This window comes from Eutrigla gurnardus, assembly GCF_963514095.1.
Source record: "Eutrigla gurnardus genome assembly, chromosome: 4".
Classification (NCBI taxonomy): domain Eukaryota; kingdom Metazoa; phylum Chordata; class Actinopteri; order Perciformes; family Triglidae; genus Eutrigla; species Eutrigla gurnardus.
The window spans coordinates 30,796,889-30,811,938 of NC_139918.1; the positions used below are offsets into that span (position 1 = coordinate 30,796,889).

The 15,050-nt window shown below is 43.2% G+C and overlaps 3 protein-coding genes across 3 annotated transcripts; 2 read left to right on the forward strand and 1 right to left on the reverse strand.

Moving 5' to 3' along the window:
* Nucleotides 1-815: 815 nt before the first annotated feature.
* Nucleotides 816-7,607, reverse strand: dnajb6a (DnaJ heat shock protein family (Hsp40) member B6a). Its single transcript, XM_084006983.1, has 8 exons — nt 7,408-7,607; nt 5,389-5,491; nt 4,218-4,327; nt 3,348-3,413; nt 2,708-2,815; nt 2,421-2,567; nt 2,103-2,328; nt 816-1,687 (listed from the first exon to the last, which is right to left on the reverse strand). Exons 2-8 carry the CDS (start codon nt 5,451-5,453, stop codon nt 1,582-1,584), a joined length of 828 nt encoding a protein of 275 aa, XP_083863109.1. The 5' UTR covers nt 5,454-5,491; nt 7,408-7,607; the 3' UTR covers nt 816-1,581.
* An 851-nt stretch (nt 7,608-8,458) lies between these two features.
* On the forward strand, nt 8,459-10,756 carry mterf4 (mitochondrial transcription termination factor 4). Its single transcript, XM_084007629.1, has 4 exons — nt 8,459-8,501; nt 8,908-9,322; nt 9,442-9,626; nt 10,281-10,756. Exons 1-4 carry the CDS (start codon nt 8,475-8,477, stop codon nt 10,656-10,658), a joined length of 1,005 nt encoding a protein of 334 aa, XP_083863755.1. The 5' UTR covers nt 8,459-8,474; the 3' UTR covers nt 10,659-10,756.
* Nucleotides 10,757-11,078: 322 nt separating this feature from the next.
* On the forward strand, nt 11,079-13,350 carry LOC311012826 (putative G-protein coupled receptor 148). The gene is made up of 2 exons (XM_084008561.1): nt 11,079-11,354; nt 11,867-13,350. The coding sequence occupies exon 2, from the start codon at nt 11,924-11,926 to the stop codon at nt 12,881-12,883; it is 960 nt and encodes a 319-aa protein (XP_083864687.1). The 5' UTR covers nt 11,079-11,354; nt 11,867-11,923; the 3' UTR covers nt 12,884-13,350.
* Nucleotides 13,351-15,050: the final 1,700 nt, after the last annotated feature.

A 15,050-nucleotide genomic window follows, 5' to 3' on the forward strand; every position in this document is an offset into this window, starting at 1 on the left:
ATCTCTAGTTTCAAGTCTTCTTCAATCCAGCATGATGTTCATTTAGTACATTATGGTCCATTTAGAGTCCACCAGACCAGAAAGCAGGGGATGCTTTAGGGGGCGGGGCTACCTGGTGATTGACATGTCCCTACCACACTACCAATGCAACTTCATAGCAGGATCCAGATCCAGTAAGGTTGATGCTCAGGGTGCGGCTGGGCCGCTTGTGTTCGTCAGATCCACCCGTCGCTCCTCAGTCCAAATATGGTCACTTCCTTCACTGGTTGCAAAAATTGCAAGATGGCGACTGGTGAAATGCTGAACTGAAGGTTTAAAACTAGTCCCCAAACCAACGTCCTCTAGACCGTCTGCACAGTTCCTTGTTTCTAGCTGGTGATCGACAGGTTGCTACCGGCGTTGTGTTTTCATCTTACTACTTTAACACTTTCACAGTTTCAGTGAAACTTAATTGTAGGTTTGGGTTGCCTACAAATGTCTTATGGCCTGATGTGTCCACTTAGTGCCTTTGTCGAGGAATAAAAAAACCCCACAAATTAACAAAAATACCACAAATGCAAATATGATAACAGAAAAATTACAAATACATAAATCTAACACAAATGCAAATACCATGAAATAAATGAAGATAAATAACAAACACAAATGCAACAACCGAAGTTAACAACAACAAGTGTGAGAGGCGAAGAACTCAACCAAGTCTGACATTGTTCCTTTATGAGGACGTAAAACATGATTCAGGACACATTTCTAACAAATGTGTAAATGCTAAATCTAATCTGATTCTCATGATAATAAACTCAGACAAGCCAGAATTCAGCATCCTGAAAACAGGATCAAACTCAGATTTATTGGTTTACAAAGTACACAAAATTCCTTCTATATCCATATATCATTTATAGAATGCCTTCCATTATTTGTGCATCATAATGCAGCTTTAACATTAAGACTCAACATCAACAGGTGTACATGCATCATTAAATTAACAAAAACAAAAAAAACACATTGGTATTAGAACATATAAAATTGCATAACTCATCCTACCAGCATTTTTTAATAAAAAAGAATTATCACTAAGAAGAGATTAGACAAGCAGTAAACAGAGAGGGAGGTGCTTCAGTCATTCTAAAATATATAACAATAATATAACAGGGGTTTTTTTCTTTTCACTATTCAGATGAAAAAGCAAAGTCATGCTTTGTTTTCTGAACATATTGTGTGTGTGTGTGTGTGTGTGTGTGTGTAAGGGGGGGGGGGGGGGTCATATACAACAACACTGTGGTCCCAAACACTGAAACAATAACACCACCCTGAGCCAAAATATAACAACAGCTCCAATTCAGAAATACATAAACAAAATGCATAGAAAAGTCTGAGTCATTGGTTAACAAATGAGGGTGAGAGGGAGCGAGAACATGAGGGGAGATGAACGTGACCTAAAAGAAGTATGCACATCCAAACAACAGTAGAGCACTATCATTATCATCAATACATCGTTTGTTGCTTTTTGTTTCTTCTCTCCTTCCGTTTCGAGCTCAAGTTCGTTGGTGTGTTTTGTTCCGAGGTAAAACTCTTCCAGCTTCACTTGTGTTCCAGTCGCAGCAGCTGCTCCTTCCCGTTGATGGTTAACGACCGTAGATGGCCGTCCTCCTCCACCTCCACCCGCTCCTGACCGTTCTCCACAATCCTGGAGGAAGAGAGGGAGGAGAGAGAAGCCATTCCAAGTTAAACCAGACTTCACACCCCGTTTTCTGGTCTGTTGGACTCTAAAATGAACATCATGCTGGACTGAAGAAGAACTGAAACTAGAGATTGAGACCATAAACTCATGTTTACTGAGTTAATACATCAAGAGAGAAGGAGGACCATGTTCTCATTGATTTCTCTACAACCAGAGAGGAGTCGCCCCCTGGTGGTCAGCACAGAGGATGACAGTTTAAGGACCTTCAGAAATGGAGGTTGCCTTGTGATCAAGGTACAGACGCTGTAACATAACATTACCAACAGGCTTGTTACCAGTTTGGTGTTGATAGATTTTCTAACCGGGGTGCAGCTGGAAGTGTATCTGACCTCAATGTGACATCCCAGCTGGTCATCGTTACCTTTTAGTGGTGATCTTCCTGCCGTTGATGATCTTGGAGGAGGTGGACACAGAGCGGAAGTTGCCCATGCCTCCTCCTCCACCTCCTCCTCCTCCTCCTCCTCCTCCTCCAAAGGAGGTGGAGGAAAACGAGGTGAAGCCTCCACCTCCCAGGCTGCCCATGGTTGTCATGTGACCCATGTGACCCATGTGACCCATGGGGCTCATAGAGCCGAAGGAACCGAAGCCTGAGATAAAGAAAGAGAGCGAGAGCGACTCATTTAAAGAGGTCACAGAGGTGTCATGTTTGTATTCATCTCTTTATTTCTTCATGTCGTACCTGGGTCAAAGGGGGAGAAGCCAGCAAAGGGAGGAAAACCCACAAACCCCCCGAAAAACGAGCCGCCTGGCCGGTTACGATTGGCCCGACTGTGGTGGTGCCTCTGGTCGCCGGCGAAGAACGGATCCTCATTAAACGGATCTGGACCTGAGACGAGGACAGGAAGCATTAAAGATGCGAGGAAGATCCTGATCCAGGCTGAAACCGTTCACATCTGTATCGTGTACTATAGTGGAGGCAAACTCAGCCACTTATCAGCTTCTTCACCCTCAAATTGTTCTACTGACCAAAAAAGTCTGCAAACGGGTCTCGGCCTCCGAAGAATTCCCTGAAGACGTCGTCGGGGTTGCGGAATGCAAACTCATGGAAATGATCTCCGTTGTGGAAATGGCCCCCTGAAAAATGGTGTCAATGAAAAACTGTGTAAGCACTGGAACCACAACAGGGCCCAGTTTTATAAACTTAGTTTAAGACTAATCTTGGTCAGATGCATGAATATTAAGACTTGATTTAAGGTTGGGTGAGTTAGTCATCTCTCCCTCTCCTTTAGCTAACAGTTTCAACCATTTCTGATACATTAAAGCAAATATTTCAAGTACTTTAAGCCACGTTTTAGCCAGTTATTTCAATTGTGTGACGTGTTCTGCAGTAGTGAACTTAGTACAGTCTTTACTTAGAGAAATGCCATGTTTGATGTGTTCCCTTAAAGGGTATGTTCAGTATTTTATTAAAGGTGAAGGAAAAGGTTTTATGTCTCTGTAGGGTCCTTTCCTTAATGATGTCAAACACGTATAGAACAATCTGAGCCTGTCACAATTTCTATAATCGTTGTCCCCATCAGCCACAGAATCTAAAACCCGTTGTTTACACATAAAACACAACTGATTCATGTTAAGTATAGCGAGTGTTTCTAAAAGCACTACTGACCTCGACCTCCGTTGTTCCCCGTCAGCCCCTCTTTGCCATAACGATCGTATGTGGTCCTCTTGTTGACTGGAAGACCAGAGCAGCAGAATTAAAGCAGTGCGACAGAAAGGAGACTAAATCTGCTGCTGGCCAGTTTCACTGTTCACACCTGGCATTAACATGTTGGTGGTGAGCCGACCACCAGCTACAGCACTACATACAAGCGTTCCCCTGATCCGATCACTCGAACCAGGCTGATCCAGACTTGTTTCTAGCTTGAACGCCAACGCATCCTGATGCGTCTCCAAGAAGAGAATACGCCATCAAAGCCGCTCTACTTCAAATCATGTCAATTGGCTTCATCCACGACTTCGAACCGTTTTGAAAACCAGAGACATTGAAACCGTTCATCCCTCGCGATAGAGAGTTCTCCATGTTTAGTTCAGTCTGAATTATGGTGAGAATTATTATACTTTATATAATGGAATCAACGTATCCCAAAATTCATCTCAAAGTAGTCCTCTATATAGTCCTCTACTTGGCCTCTATATAGTCCTCTACTTGGCCTCTATATAGTCCTCTACGTGGTCCTCTATGTACTAGTCCTCCCTGTGTGGTCAGCAGGTAGTAGTCAAATGTCAAACTTTGTGGTCGATGTAGTTTTCCTGAAACACGCCAAATAACAGACAGTCTGTGTTATTTTGATTTCTTCTTCTTTTAATCTCTGGCAGACTAGAAACAGGAAGTGTGTTGCCGCCTCCCACTGGTTAAATACAACAACAACAGAAATGTCCGTCTGTGTTTGCTAGTGGAGAAGTGAGAACTGGTGGCGACAGGAAACACCAGGTGTGAAAAGGGCCACACGTGTTAACTTGGGGTTGTGATACAAACCATCAGACAGGACTTCATAAGCCTCCGACAGCTCCTTGAACTTCTTCTCAGCCTCGTCCTTGTTCTCGGGGTTCTTGTCGGGGTGCCACCTCAAGGCCAGCTTTCTGTAGCTACACAGGGACAGAAGGACGATGACGGCTGCTTAGTTAACAGATAAAACACTCTGCTTTTATCTAGCCGACACTGATGCTGCTGCTAACTACTGATGACCACGAGCTGCGTTCCCTCCCTTACTGTACATTCTGATGGACATTTGGTTTCTCTTCTCTCCTTCTCCTTGAGTGTTGTAGTTCTATCCTTTTGGCAACTTAAAAGGGATAATTTGGATGTTTTATGTGCGGTTGTATGATGTACTTCTCTATAGTCAGTGTATTAGTATTAGTAGTATTAGTAGTAGTAGTTTATTAGTTTATGTCTACACTACAGACCTCTCTGACAGGACTTGAAGCAGCCATCTCTGCTCTCTTCAAAGCCACCAGACTTCAGTCAGAAAAACACTCATTTTTATCTCACAGAACTCAGGAGTTGCCTCCATCGGTTGGTTGGTTTGTGTTATTGTGCGACTTCGGTGAATCTGATATGACCCTTTAAAAACACCAAAGAGTCACAATAACACAAACTAACTGATCCCCCACCAGAAAGGACTGTGTGACAGCAAGGTGAAGCGGTGGAAATATTATAAATATAGCGTACAGACACAGATTTTTTGAGGACTCCAAGGAGGTCTTGTATAATATTAACAATTTCAGGACATATCACCTGCAAGAAGTTAAATGATTTATCTTCGAATGAGCCCAAAATAAACTTCTTCTGTAAATCAGATTTAAAACATACTTTGAGAAAACTTTAAGTGTATTTTGGGGGGTTTCAGCGGGATGTTTCTATCAGTGTCTGCTGGAGTCACTGTGGCAGTTAAAGCTGATGGGAAGCAGCTTGATAACACTTAGCAGAAATAACAGATGTTGCCTCACAAGCCAATCTGCCTCCAGGAGACATGATAGATTTACTGGACTCCCTCCCAAACCTCGCCTCGTTTGAATCCTGATCGACTCTCCACTCTACTTCTCACGCTCCGTCAGTTCGACTCGCTCTGTACCCGTTGTGCTGTGCACGGAAGTGTTTCGGGGATCACAGCCGAGATACCCCGTTTTCAAAACTTTTATCAACTCACGCTTTCTTGATGTCATCCGCAGACGACTCTCTCCGTACGCCTAAAACCTGGTAGTAGTCCACCATGGTGGATGAAGGGGGACACGTCAGCGAGCTTGGTGAACCTGAAAGAAGGAAGAGAGCTGCTGACCAGTGGTACACCTGCTGTAGCTCTTTGAACGCCAACACAACACCGGAGCGGTGACCGTCTGTCCTGGCTGGTCAGAACAACGATCGACAGGAGACCATGGTGTCCTGATGACTCGCTTTGGGGCAGTGATGGCTGGAAGGTTAGCGAAGCGGGTTTGTGACCAGCAGGCAAAATCTGAAAAAGCAGTGCTCGGCCCTCAGTCTCGGCCCCCCTCAGTGCGCTGCCCTTGAGCAAGACTCTTAGCCCTCGGGGCTCCAGTGGCCTACAGATCAGACTGGTTGTTCTGGGCTGTTTCCTGCTGTGAACTTGTGTAACTGTGTGTGAAGACGATCACAATGCTGCAGCAGAAGAGACGCTTCCTCTCAGTTAAAACACAAACTAACAGAATAAATAGATTTTGAGTAAAAAGACGTTCTTTTCTCAGACTGATTCATTTCACTGTGCATCCACATGGTTGTGTGTGTGTAACAAAGGGTCCTTTGTAGCGGCTGCTATTTAACGCAGCCTCTGGTACACTGAGTCCGTCTGAACCGGCTCAAAGCAGCAGCTACAACACGTGGACAATGACGACATTCAACAACCAGGTCTAGTTCCCAAAATCCTATGGGATTCTTTGTAGACGAGTGCTTCTATATTTTTCTTATTAAAAAAAAAAAGTATAAACATACATTGTATTTATGTGTCGTTGAATAAAGTTAAAATGTCGTGAGGACATTGACAGTTCCTGACGATATTGTAAATTTTAGAAAGATTGAAATTCTATGGAGCCACATTCACTCCCTTTGTATTTGCCATGTTTATTAAACTCATCATACACAGTAAAAACACCATCCATGTTCAACAGTGCACAATGATCAATGTCAGCTCATTATGATGAAGTTTGATGCATTTGTGCGTTAACACTTGGAAGTATATTAGAGGCAATATTTAAAAAAAAAAAAACAGTCGATACTGTTTTGATAATGAAATGTATTTTGCTTTACAATCAATAATGGAGACGAGGGATGAGACAATGCAAGATTTTATCACTATAAAAACACAATAAGTTGATCGTGATTTTAACCTTTTAATCTCATTTAAGAGTATTTGATTGTTCACTTAAAAAATGTAAACCAAAGATGTGTTTCTTCACACAAAAATAAAGTGATACCAGGATGTTTAAGTGACATTTTAAAAGCCTTAATTAGATTTATGAACAGCAATTATTCAGGCCAAGATAATGGAGGCCTGAAATGTTGATATATGAATAAAGGCAATGAGTCAAAGCAACAGTTGCAAACAAAGAACAGCATGCAGATGTGTTCAGGGTGAGAACACAGAGGAGGACACTGTGAATCCTGTCAAACAGCAGAGCCATGCTACAATGCTAACAGCAATCACATGCAGTTTTCCTCCGTTAATGACTTTTCTCGAAACTTCGGTCTCGTCTTCCTCAGCGGAGCAGATCTCCTGATTCACAGCGATCACCGGCGGGACGGAGCCCGCCGCAGCCTCGTCGTGACGTATGAATAACACGGTGACCGTGTCGCGATTCATCGCTGCACCAGATCATCGTGATGTCAAATACAGCGGTAGCTTGACGACGTGTAACGTTAAGGCTAATTAAGACTTAGAGGCTAACGGCTACTTCCATCAGTGACGCTAGCTTGTTTATCTCTGCGACCCTGACTCCCCCGGCAGCATCACAACACACAACGAGCCACGAAGTCACAATCCAAAAGGGAAGAGACACGCTATGTCTGACCCAACGAAGAGTAGAATTTCATTGTGATTTTGTGTGTTTTGTTTGTTTGTTTGTGGCGGTAGCTTCTGTTAGCCGCTCACCTCGTTAAGCGGGTTAGAGCGTTAGCTTAGCGGTAGCCAGATTAGCCGTGGTGTCAACACACTTACCCGGGTCGAGTCCAGCTGTCCGCGGTCTCAGTGGCTCTGCAGGACGGACGGACAGACAGTCTCTGGTTTAGCTCGTGGCAGAAGCTAAACGGGTTCGGGCTTATTCATGTTCAGCAGTCTGCAGGTTCTCAGATTAGACGCAACGTCCTGTTTCTGGCTTCATTTTCTTCTTCTGCTTCTGCTTCTTCTTCGTCTTCGAGGTTTAACGGCAGCTTGCGTCCTCAGTGCTGCATCACTGCCATCTGGTGGAGTTAGTTAACTCCTACAGTTCCCCTGTTTGGAGTGGTTTCCCTCCGGTTCTGAGCATAGATTACTCAAGTAGAAGTACAGATAGTTGTGTTAAAAAAGACGTAGAAGTACTTCTTTACTCAAGTAAGAGTGCAAAAGTACAGGCTCTGAAATGTCCTCAAAGTATAAAGTTAAAAGTTGAAAGTACTCCTATGAAGGACATTTCTACGGCCGTTCTTTTTTGCAAGACTAACTGAATCTCACGTCATATTAATAAGGAAAAAAATTCCCCTGAAATGCATTAAAACTAAGATAACGACCCTGTTTTGAAAATGTGAGGAGTAGAATGTACAGATGTTTATTTTAAAATAAAGGGAGTAAGAAATTGTCAGATTTTTTATTTTTAATTTCACATCAAACAAGATTCTCCAAGTCCTTCCCAAACTTTGATATTTTTCTAGTTGAATTCAGTTTTCACATATAGACACATGGACCCTTGTGACAGCCAAAAAATGAATTTACAATCTCATATTGTAAATTATAAGTTCCTGTTTCCCTTGATAACAGTACATTGATTCTTATTGGAGTATTTATTATGTTTAGATTCCAAAGTGTATCCACTATTTCAAAGACCAAACCTTAACCGTATCACTGGACTCCCCTGTGAGTTACAGAACACAACGTTTTGTTTTTGAAGGATTTTTTTAGTTTGTGTGAAACTAACTAGGCTTTGGTGAACCATCAGTGATGGTTATTGTCCGTCCAAAGAAATAGCGGAACCGTTATCCTCTGCCTTGTGTTGCCGCTGAGACACGGAAGTATATGTGCGACGGACCAGCATGGGTACCCGAGTAGCCGTACGACAGGTGAATGAAAACGCTACAAAACAAAACATTTGTAGATTTATTCAACTTAAAATACAATTATTACTTTGTAAAACGTGTGATTTAATCAGCTGCTTACTTTAAAAATGTCGAAGAAACGACTGACAAGCCCGGTAACTTCCGCTACAACCTTCGTGTTTGCTAACTTATGCTAACGATATGCTGGTTTATTAGCATATCTTCCGCTAACTCCAATAACGGCGGTTATTATTGACCACAATTCAACAACATGAATTAAAACAGGGACATAACGTAGCTGTGTGTGTGTGTGTGTGTGTGTGTGTGTGTGTGTGTGTGTGTGTGTGTGTGTGTGTGTGTGTGTGTGTGTGTGTGTGTGTGTGTGTGTGTGTGTGTGTGTGTGTGTTATACCCATTATTTATTTTGACAGGTTCTCCAGTGGACTGTGAGAAGAGCCTCCTCTTCTGTATTCCATCGACCTGACTTTGGGAGATACCACATCCGGCCTCTATGCACCGGCTGCAGGTTCCTCTGTTCCTCCAGCAGCCCGAGTACGCTGCAGTCAGCGCAGCGCAAACACTCACCAGACACAGCGCCGTCCCTTCGCTCCCTGCTGGACATGGGATTCACCGACTCCCAGGCCGAGCAAATACACGACGCCCTGTCCAGACTCAAAGGAAGTGCTTCCAAACACGCTCTGTCAACTCTCACCGTTCTCTTCGTCTTGGGACTGAATCCCTCCAGCGTGCTGAAGCTGCTGGAGAAATGCCCCGAACTTTACACTATAAAGGAATCGCAGCTTCAGCAGCGCGTGGGCAACATGCGGAAACTGGGTTTAGTTGAAGGTGAGTTCACGGTCTTTGTGCAGCACAGATTGTCATAACCGTCTTGAAGCACTGTTATGTACTTCATGCTTGATGTCATCAGGTGCTGATTATCAAACCAGTGCTTTTCCTTACATCAGGCAGTCTGCAGAGAGTGGTGTCTCATTGCCCCCAGATCCTGACTGTGCCTGTGAAGACGGTGAAACACGTGGTGGTGTTCCTCAGAGAGAAGTGCCTGTTCACTGTGCAGCAGGTCACAGACATCCTCAGAGATAGTCCCGCCATAGTGCTGGAAGACACGGATCAGCTGGAGCACAAGTTCCAGGTCAGTGCTTTAGGTTCTCAAACAGCTCCACCTCCTCAGTTGTACGTCTGCTGGACAAACATTTTACAAATAGCTCCCATGATGAGGTGCTGTTATCGTGAGTGTAGATTTATTGACTTCCTCAAGATTTGACTAAACATTACATCAAAGGTGACAGTAGTACAAGGAAGCCCCCTTGCTGTTCACATTCAGACTAGACACACATTGGGTATGCACTATTTACTTTCCCACGTGGTTAACAATAAATCAATATACTTTATACAAAACTTGTTCCTGTAGCTGTTTCATCATCATCCACACATTTCCCTCCCAGCTCTGAGCAGGATGTTCATTACAACTTGGGACAATAGTGTGTGCATCAACACCACTTTCAAAATCGATCCTTTGTAGTATCCATGCTGACTTTGCCCCCCCAGTGTGAACACTACATGCTCTAAACCTGTTTAATAGACTGGATTGGGACACTGCTATAGTACTCCCTCTGGTGGCCATAATTATATCACAATATATCTGTTGTGTTGCTTGTTACTCTACATACTAAGCACATTGTATCTGTATAGCATTACTTATTATTTGAAGTTATCTTGGAGTTTTTTTTGTCATTCCAAACAGATTGTTGTTTGTAACAGCATGCATTCACTCCTCTCTCCATAGTACGTCTACTTCCGAATGGGTGTCAAACAGGCGGAGATGGTGAAGTCCAGGTTGTTTCGTTCCACCCTGGACGAGGTGCGTGGTCGACACTGTTTTCTGGAGCGCAGGGGCTTCTATCAAACCCCAGACAAGAAAGGTCAGACGATCATCCTCAACCCAAAACTGGAAAGCATCCTCAGCGTTGACCAGGACACCTTCCTCACACATGTGGCCGATGCGTCGGCAGAGGAGTATGATGTATTTAGGAGACTGATGGCAAGAGAATGGCAGGAGGAGGAGTGGCAGCAGGGCACCGTTGAAGCTGACAGTGATGATGAGGAAGAGGAGGATGAGGAGACTGGAGGGAAAGGTGGATACAGGAAGAGGAGAAGGAAATGAGAAAGCACTGTAAAAGAGATTTATTTAAAGAAGAAACTACGTGATTAGAGAAAATGACATCAGATTGTGATAAATTAACCAATAAAATGTGTCCTTTACATGTCTTTGTTTAAAGTTTGTCAAAGTGCTTTAGAAAAGTCTTATCTGAAACACACACGGAAACAATGTGGCAGTTAATGTAACCTCGTTCTCTTTTGTACCCACGATAGTAACAGATTGGAGTGAGTGAAGTTGATTCGTGTGTTTAAGCGGCTGCAACAGGACAAAAGATGTAGTGACGTCCGTGTGAGTCGAGGCCGACGGATGAGGTGTGAACGTGGTCAACATTTTCTCCCATATATTTATATAAAAAAGTTTGTGACATTCCTTAAGTGACCCCCAGAAGCAGAAATGTCTAATCAAATACATCTAGATGTTTTTCTAAAGACTTGAAACTAAACTGGATTTGGGGTGGAAAAGGCTGATAAAGTTAGAGCATGAGGAACAGCCAAGAGGATGAAAGCTCCACCCCGTTACTATGTGACTGCCAAGTGGCTGCAGCTCTCTCCAGCCCTATATTATCTGTATGAGTCAACAAAGAGTACATCAGATAAGAGCAGCGGGTGAGACGAGTCGTACAAAACATCCATCGATTTATAGAAGCATAAAGCCTAATGGATGTGCAACACGGAGAGGTTTTGTTGTTCTGGACGTCAGGTAAGAAGAGTTACCTTTGGTCAATCGATAATTTGTCAATAGGTGTGTCTGCACAGAACCAAGCTATGTTTTTATCTCAAGTGTTGTATCATTAAGAACTCCCATGCAGAAGTGTAGGAAATGAAGTATATAAACATTCACGAGAAGTATTTTCCATCTTAAATGTGTTATTTCTAATGTTTAAATTTACATCGAGTTCATTATTTACTACTTCACCTTCATTTGCATTTGTTTTCCTTTTGCAACATAAACAACAGTCTATTCATGTTTGGCTTTTGCTTCTCATTTTCATAATCATTTTCATATTAACTGGAATGTAAATAACCAAGAGGAGCGCTACAAAAGTTCATGTCATTTTAATGAAGACTAAGGTAGCCGAAGCAAAGCATGTCAAATATAGATCTTACACAACTCAAATAGACCCATAGTTCATAATTCAGTGCTAATTCTTTGCTTGCATTTTGATAGTGGCCCACTCTGTTGATGTTCTTTTATGGTCTTTTCATTAACAGGAAGTTGCTGGAGGAAGTAGTCAACACACCTCAGTGCCTTCATAATTCAAAGACCAAATGACGTCGTCGGTGCTCATTTCCAACCTCACAGAGGAATGGGTGGAGAGTCTGCGGAGGTGGCACCTGGATTTCTTTTTCATCCCCACCACAGTCGTCACATTGGCCACCTTGCTGGCCAACCCCGTTCTCCTGGCGTGCATTTTCCTGTCCCGCGCCTTGCGTCAGGAGACGCGCTACCTGCTGGTGGCCAACACCCTGGCGGCAGACATGCTCTTCCTCGTCCTCAACCTGGCCACGGTGATCTGTAACGCCATGAGAGCACCGATGCCCTGGCTGCTGTGTGAGCTGATCACGGCCGTCACCGTCACTTCCTACTGCTGTGCCATCCTCACCATCACCCTCATGGTGGTCGACACCTACGCCGCGGTCCGCTGGCCCCTCCGCTACCACGACATCCTCCCAACGGCCCGCACCCACCGCATCCTGGTGGGGGTGTGGTTGCTGGCAGCCATGTACCCTTTCACCCTGGTGATCATGATGGAGGTAGAAAGGGGGAATGTTCATGAGAAGGCGGCTGTGTGTCTGGTGCTCATCTCCCTCGGCTTTATCCAGGTCAAGAACATGAAGGGGATTTACATCTACTTCTTTGTAGCCGCGCTCATCTGCACTTTGCTCATATTCTTCTGCTACATCCGGCTCTACATGGTGACGAGGACCCAGGGCATCTGGCAGAGCCGCTTCTCCAGGGCCCGGGTCACGCTGCTGGCTCACGGGGTTCTCCTCCTGCTCTACTTTGCCCCCGGCTTCGTGTTCACCCTGGAGCTCTTCCTGTTCCAGAAGAAAGACATAAGTCAGGATGTTCGTGTGTGGATCAGCACGGTCAACATGTGTGTGTTCATGTTGCTGCCCAGGGCCTTCGCTCCGTACCTGTATGGGCTGAGGTACAGGGAGATCTCTGAGACTCTAATGCAGCTGCTGCACCAGCACGGGAGACTCGGGAGCCAGATCACAGTTTGATGAAGACACTCGCTGACTGTCTGTCATTCAAATGGAATTACTCGTGATTCACATATGTTGCCCTTCAAGATGCAAGATTCGTATTGTCATGTACATGGTAGCAATGCAAGCATTCGTTAATGAAATTCTTTGTCTCAGTGCAAACAAGTACAGAAGTCAGAAATAACATGAATAAATAAATCACAAAACAAAAGATATTACTGTAAGAGCAGTAGCCAGGATGAATCCAAATGTCCCCATTGGTGGTGCCGGATAGCTCACTTGATAGAATAGAACTCATATTAGTATGTTCCTACATTTTATATATATATATTTAAATATACTGTTTGTTGGTGTATTGTATAAATGCTGTTACAAAAGAGAAACTAAAATCCCTTTATTTTATCTCATTTTTGGCCTACAGCTGTCGAACATGGTGCTGCCCTCCCTCATCCCTTTTGTTCTTGTATTATTTTTCTATGATAACACAGAAATGTAAATGCCAACTAGTCTTATGTGTTCATTAACAACAATAATAATAACCTGAGCCATTTTACTGTTATGATGAACTCTTCATACTCACTTTCAACATTGAGACTTTTTTTTTTTAATAAATTGTACAACTGAAATATGAATTTTATCATCATTATGCAACGCCACTCAGCCTCAGTTTCGTAACCATATGTGGTGACAAACGGTTAACTCCATCTGCCCTGAACGCCGTGTTTGTCTTAAACCCGATGGCCATTAACAAGTGCCTGACTGACTGGTGATGTAAGGCAGTAGAGGAGTAAAGAGCTCCTTCCCTGGTGTAGTAAGGTGCGGTGAGTCAGACATCCTGACTGCAGGGACGGACCTCTGTTCTCTGCTGTGTCATCTGTAACCGGTACATCAAGTCAACAGCAGAGGGACACATCCGTCTGTCCACGGCTGTGTCCCTGCTCTTTGCTGTGTTTGCTCAGTGACGAACCACAGGGGCCTTGCTCTCTAAAACATCTGCTCACTTCCAGCCTTTCCACATCAGTTACAGATCCGATGTCAGGATGGGGGGGCACAAAAGTGATTTATTTATTTCTGCCCATATGGAACTCATACCATGCAACCATAAATCACTGCTGATGTCATCAGCATCTGTGTAAGAAACTACCCATTCATTTGCATTTTAGAGGAGACCAGAGATGGAATGTGGAGTAAAATAAATGTGTCAAATAGTATTTGTTCCACCATTTCAATCATTACGGTTACACACAATCACATTTGCTGTTGTATCACCACTTTTTCATCCATGGCGCTGTGATAACGCTCTCTAATCCAACATGTCTGATCCCCTTCTGTGTTGACTGACTTGAATCTTTTCCGTGTTTGCTGTTGGCAGGGATTCTTACCGTTACCCTTCTCTTCCTCGTGGTCTTCTCTGCTTACACGTTTTTTGTTCTGGTGCCCCGGGGGGACAAAGCAACTTATCACGTATGGTTTTATCACCTGTTCATTAGCTGTGAATTCTTTTATCAGTTTGAAGCTCAATCATCTAGTCAACTCAAGTCTCAACTGGATTTGACAGTTTTACTGATGGTGACGTATGATTTCAGGGATAGGGAACACATTCTTGGACTGAAGATGCCTGTATAATATTAATATTAATATATATATATATATATATATATATATATATATATATATATATATATATATATATATATATATATATATATTATATATATATATATATATATATGTGTGTGTGTGTGTGTGTGTATTTGAAAGTGTACACAGGCAGTAACTATGATGGACACAGCCTATGTAGATATAATTCTGCCCCCTGTTATGCACATGCTTGAAAACAGTGTAAACTGGGTCACCGTGGACACTTTCAAGGAATTCAATAGGGAGCTCCCAGAAATATTTTGCAACAGGGTAAGGAAGTTGTGACATCCTTTGTTCCAACTGAGCTCCTCCTTCCTCCTCACCTGAAAAAAACAAAACAAAAACGTAGCATGCGTTTCCTGTTTATCATCACGTGTACGCGGTTTCAGCTATAATAATAATACCGGTAATAATAATATATATATAATAATATAATAATATAATAATATATATTATTAATATAGCTGAAACCGCGTACACGTGATGATAAACAGGAAACGCATGCTACGTTTTTGTTTTTACGTTCAGTATTCACCGTAAATAC

Excerpts from the sequence above, each read along its gene's own strand:
- dnajb6a (XM_084006983.1), bottom strand. The coding sequence starts at position 5,453 with ATGGTGGACTACTACCAGGTTTTAGGCGTACGGAGAGAGTCGTCTGCG. Across the intron at positions 2,329-2,420 it reads CTTCTCCCCCTTTGACCCAG|GCTTCGGTTCCTTCGGCTCT; the intron begins GTACGACATGAA and ends TCTTTATCTCAG. Across the intron at positions 1,688-2,102 it reads AGGAAGATCACCACTAAAAG|GATTGTGGAGAACGGTCAGG; the intron begins GTAACGATGACC and ends CTCTTCCTCCAG.
- mterf4 (XM_084007629.1), top strand. The coding sequence starts at position 8,475 with ATGGGTACCCGAGTAGCCGTACGACAG. Across the intron at positions 9,323-9,441 it reads GAAACTGGGTTTAGTTGAAG|GCAGTCTGCAGAGAGTGGTG; the intron begins GTGAGTTCACGG and ends TCCTTACATCAG. Across the intron at positions 9,627-10,280 it reads AGCTGGAGCACAAGTTCCAG|TACGTCTACTTCCGAATGGG; the intron begins GTCAGTGCTTTA and ends CTCTCTCCATAG.
- LOC311012826 (XM_084008561.1), top strand. The coding sequence starts at position 11,924 with ATGACGTCGTCGGTGCTCATTTCCAACCTCACAGAGGAATGGGTGGAG.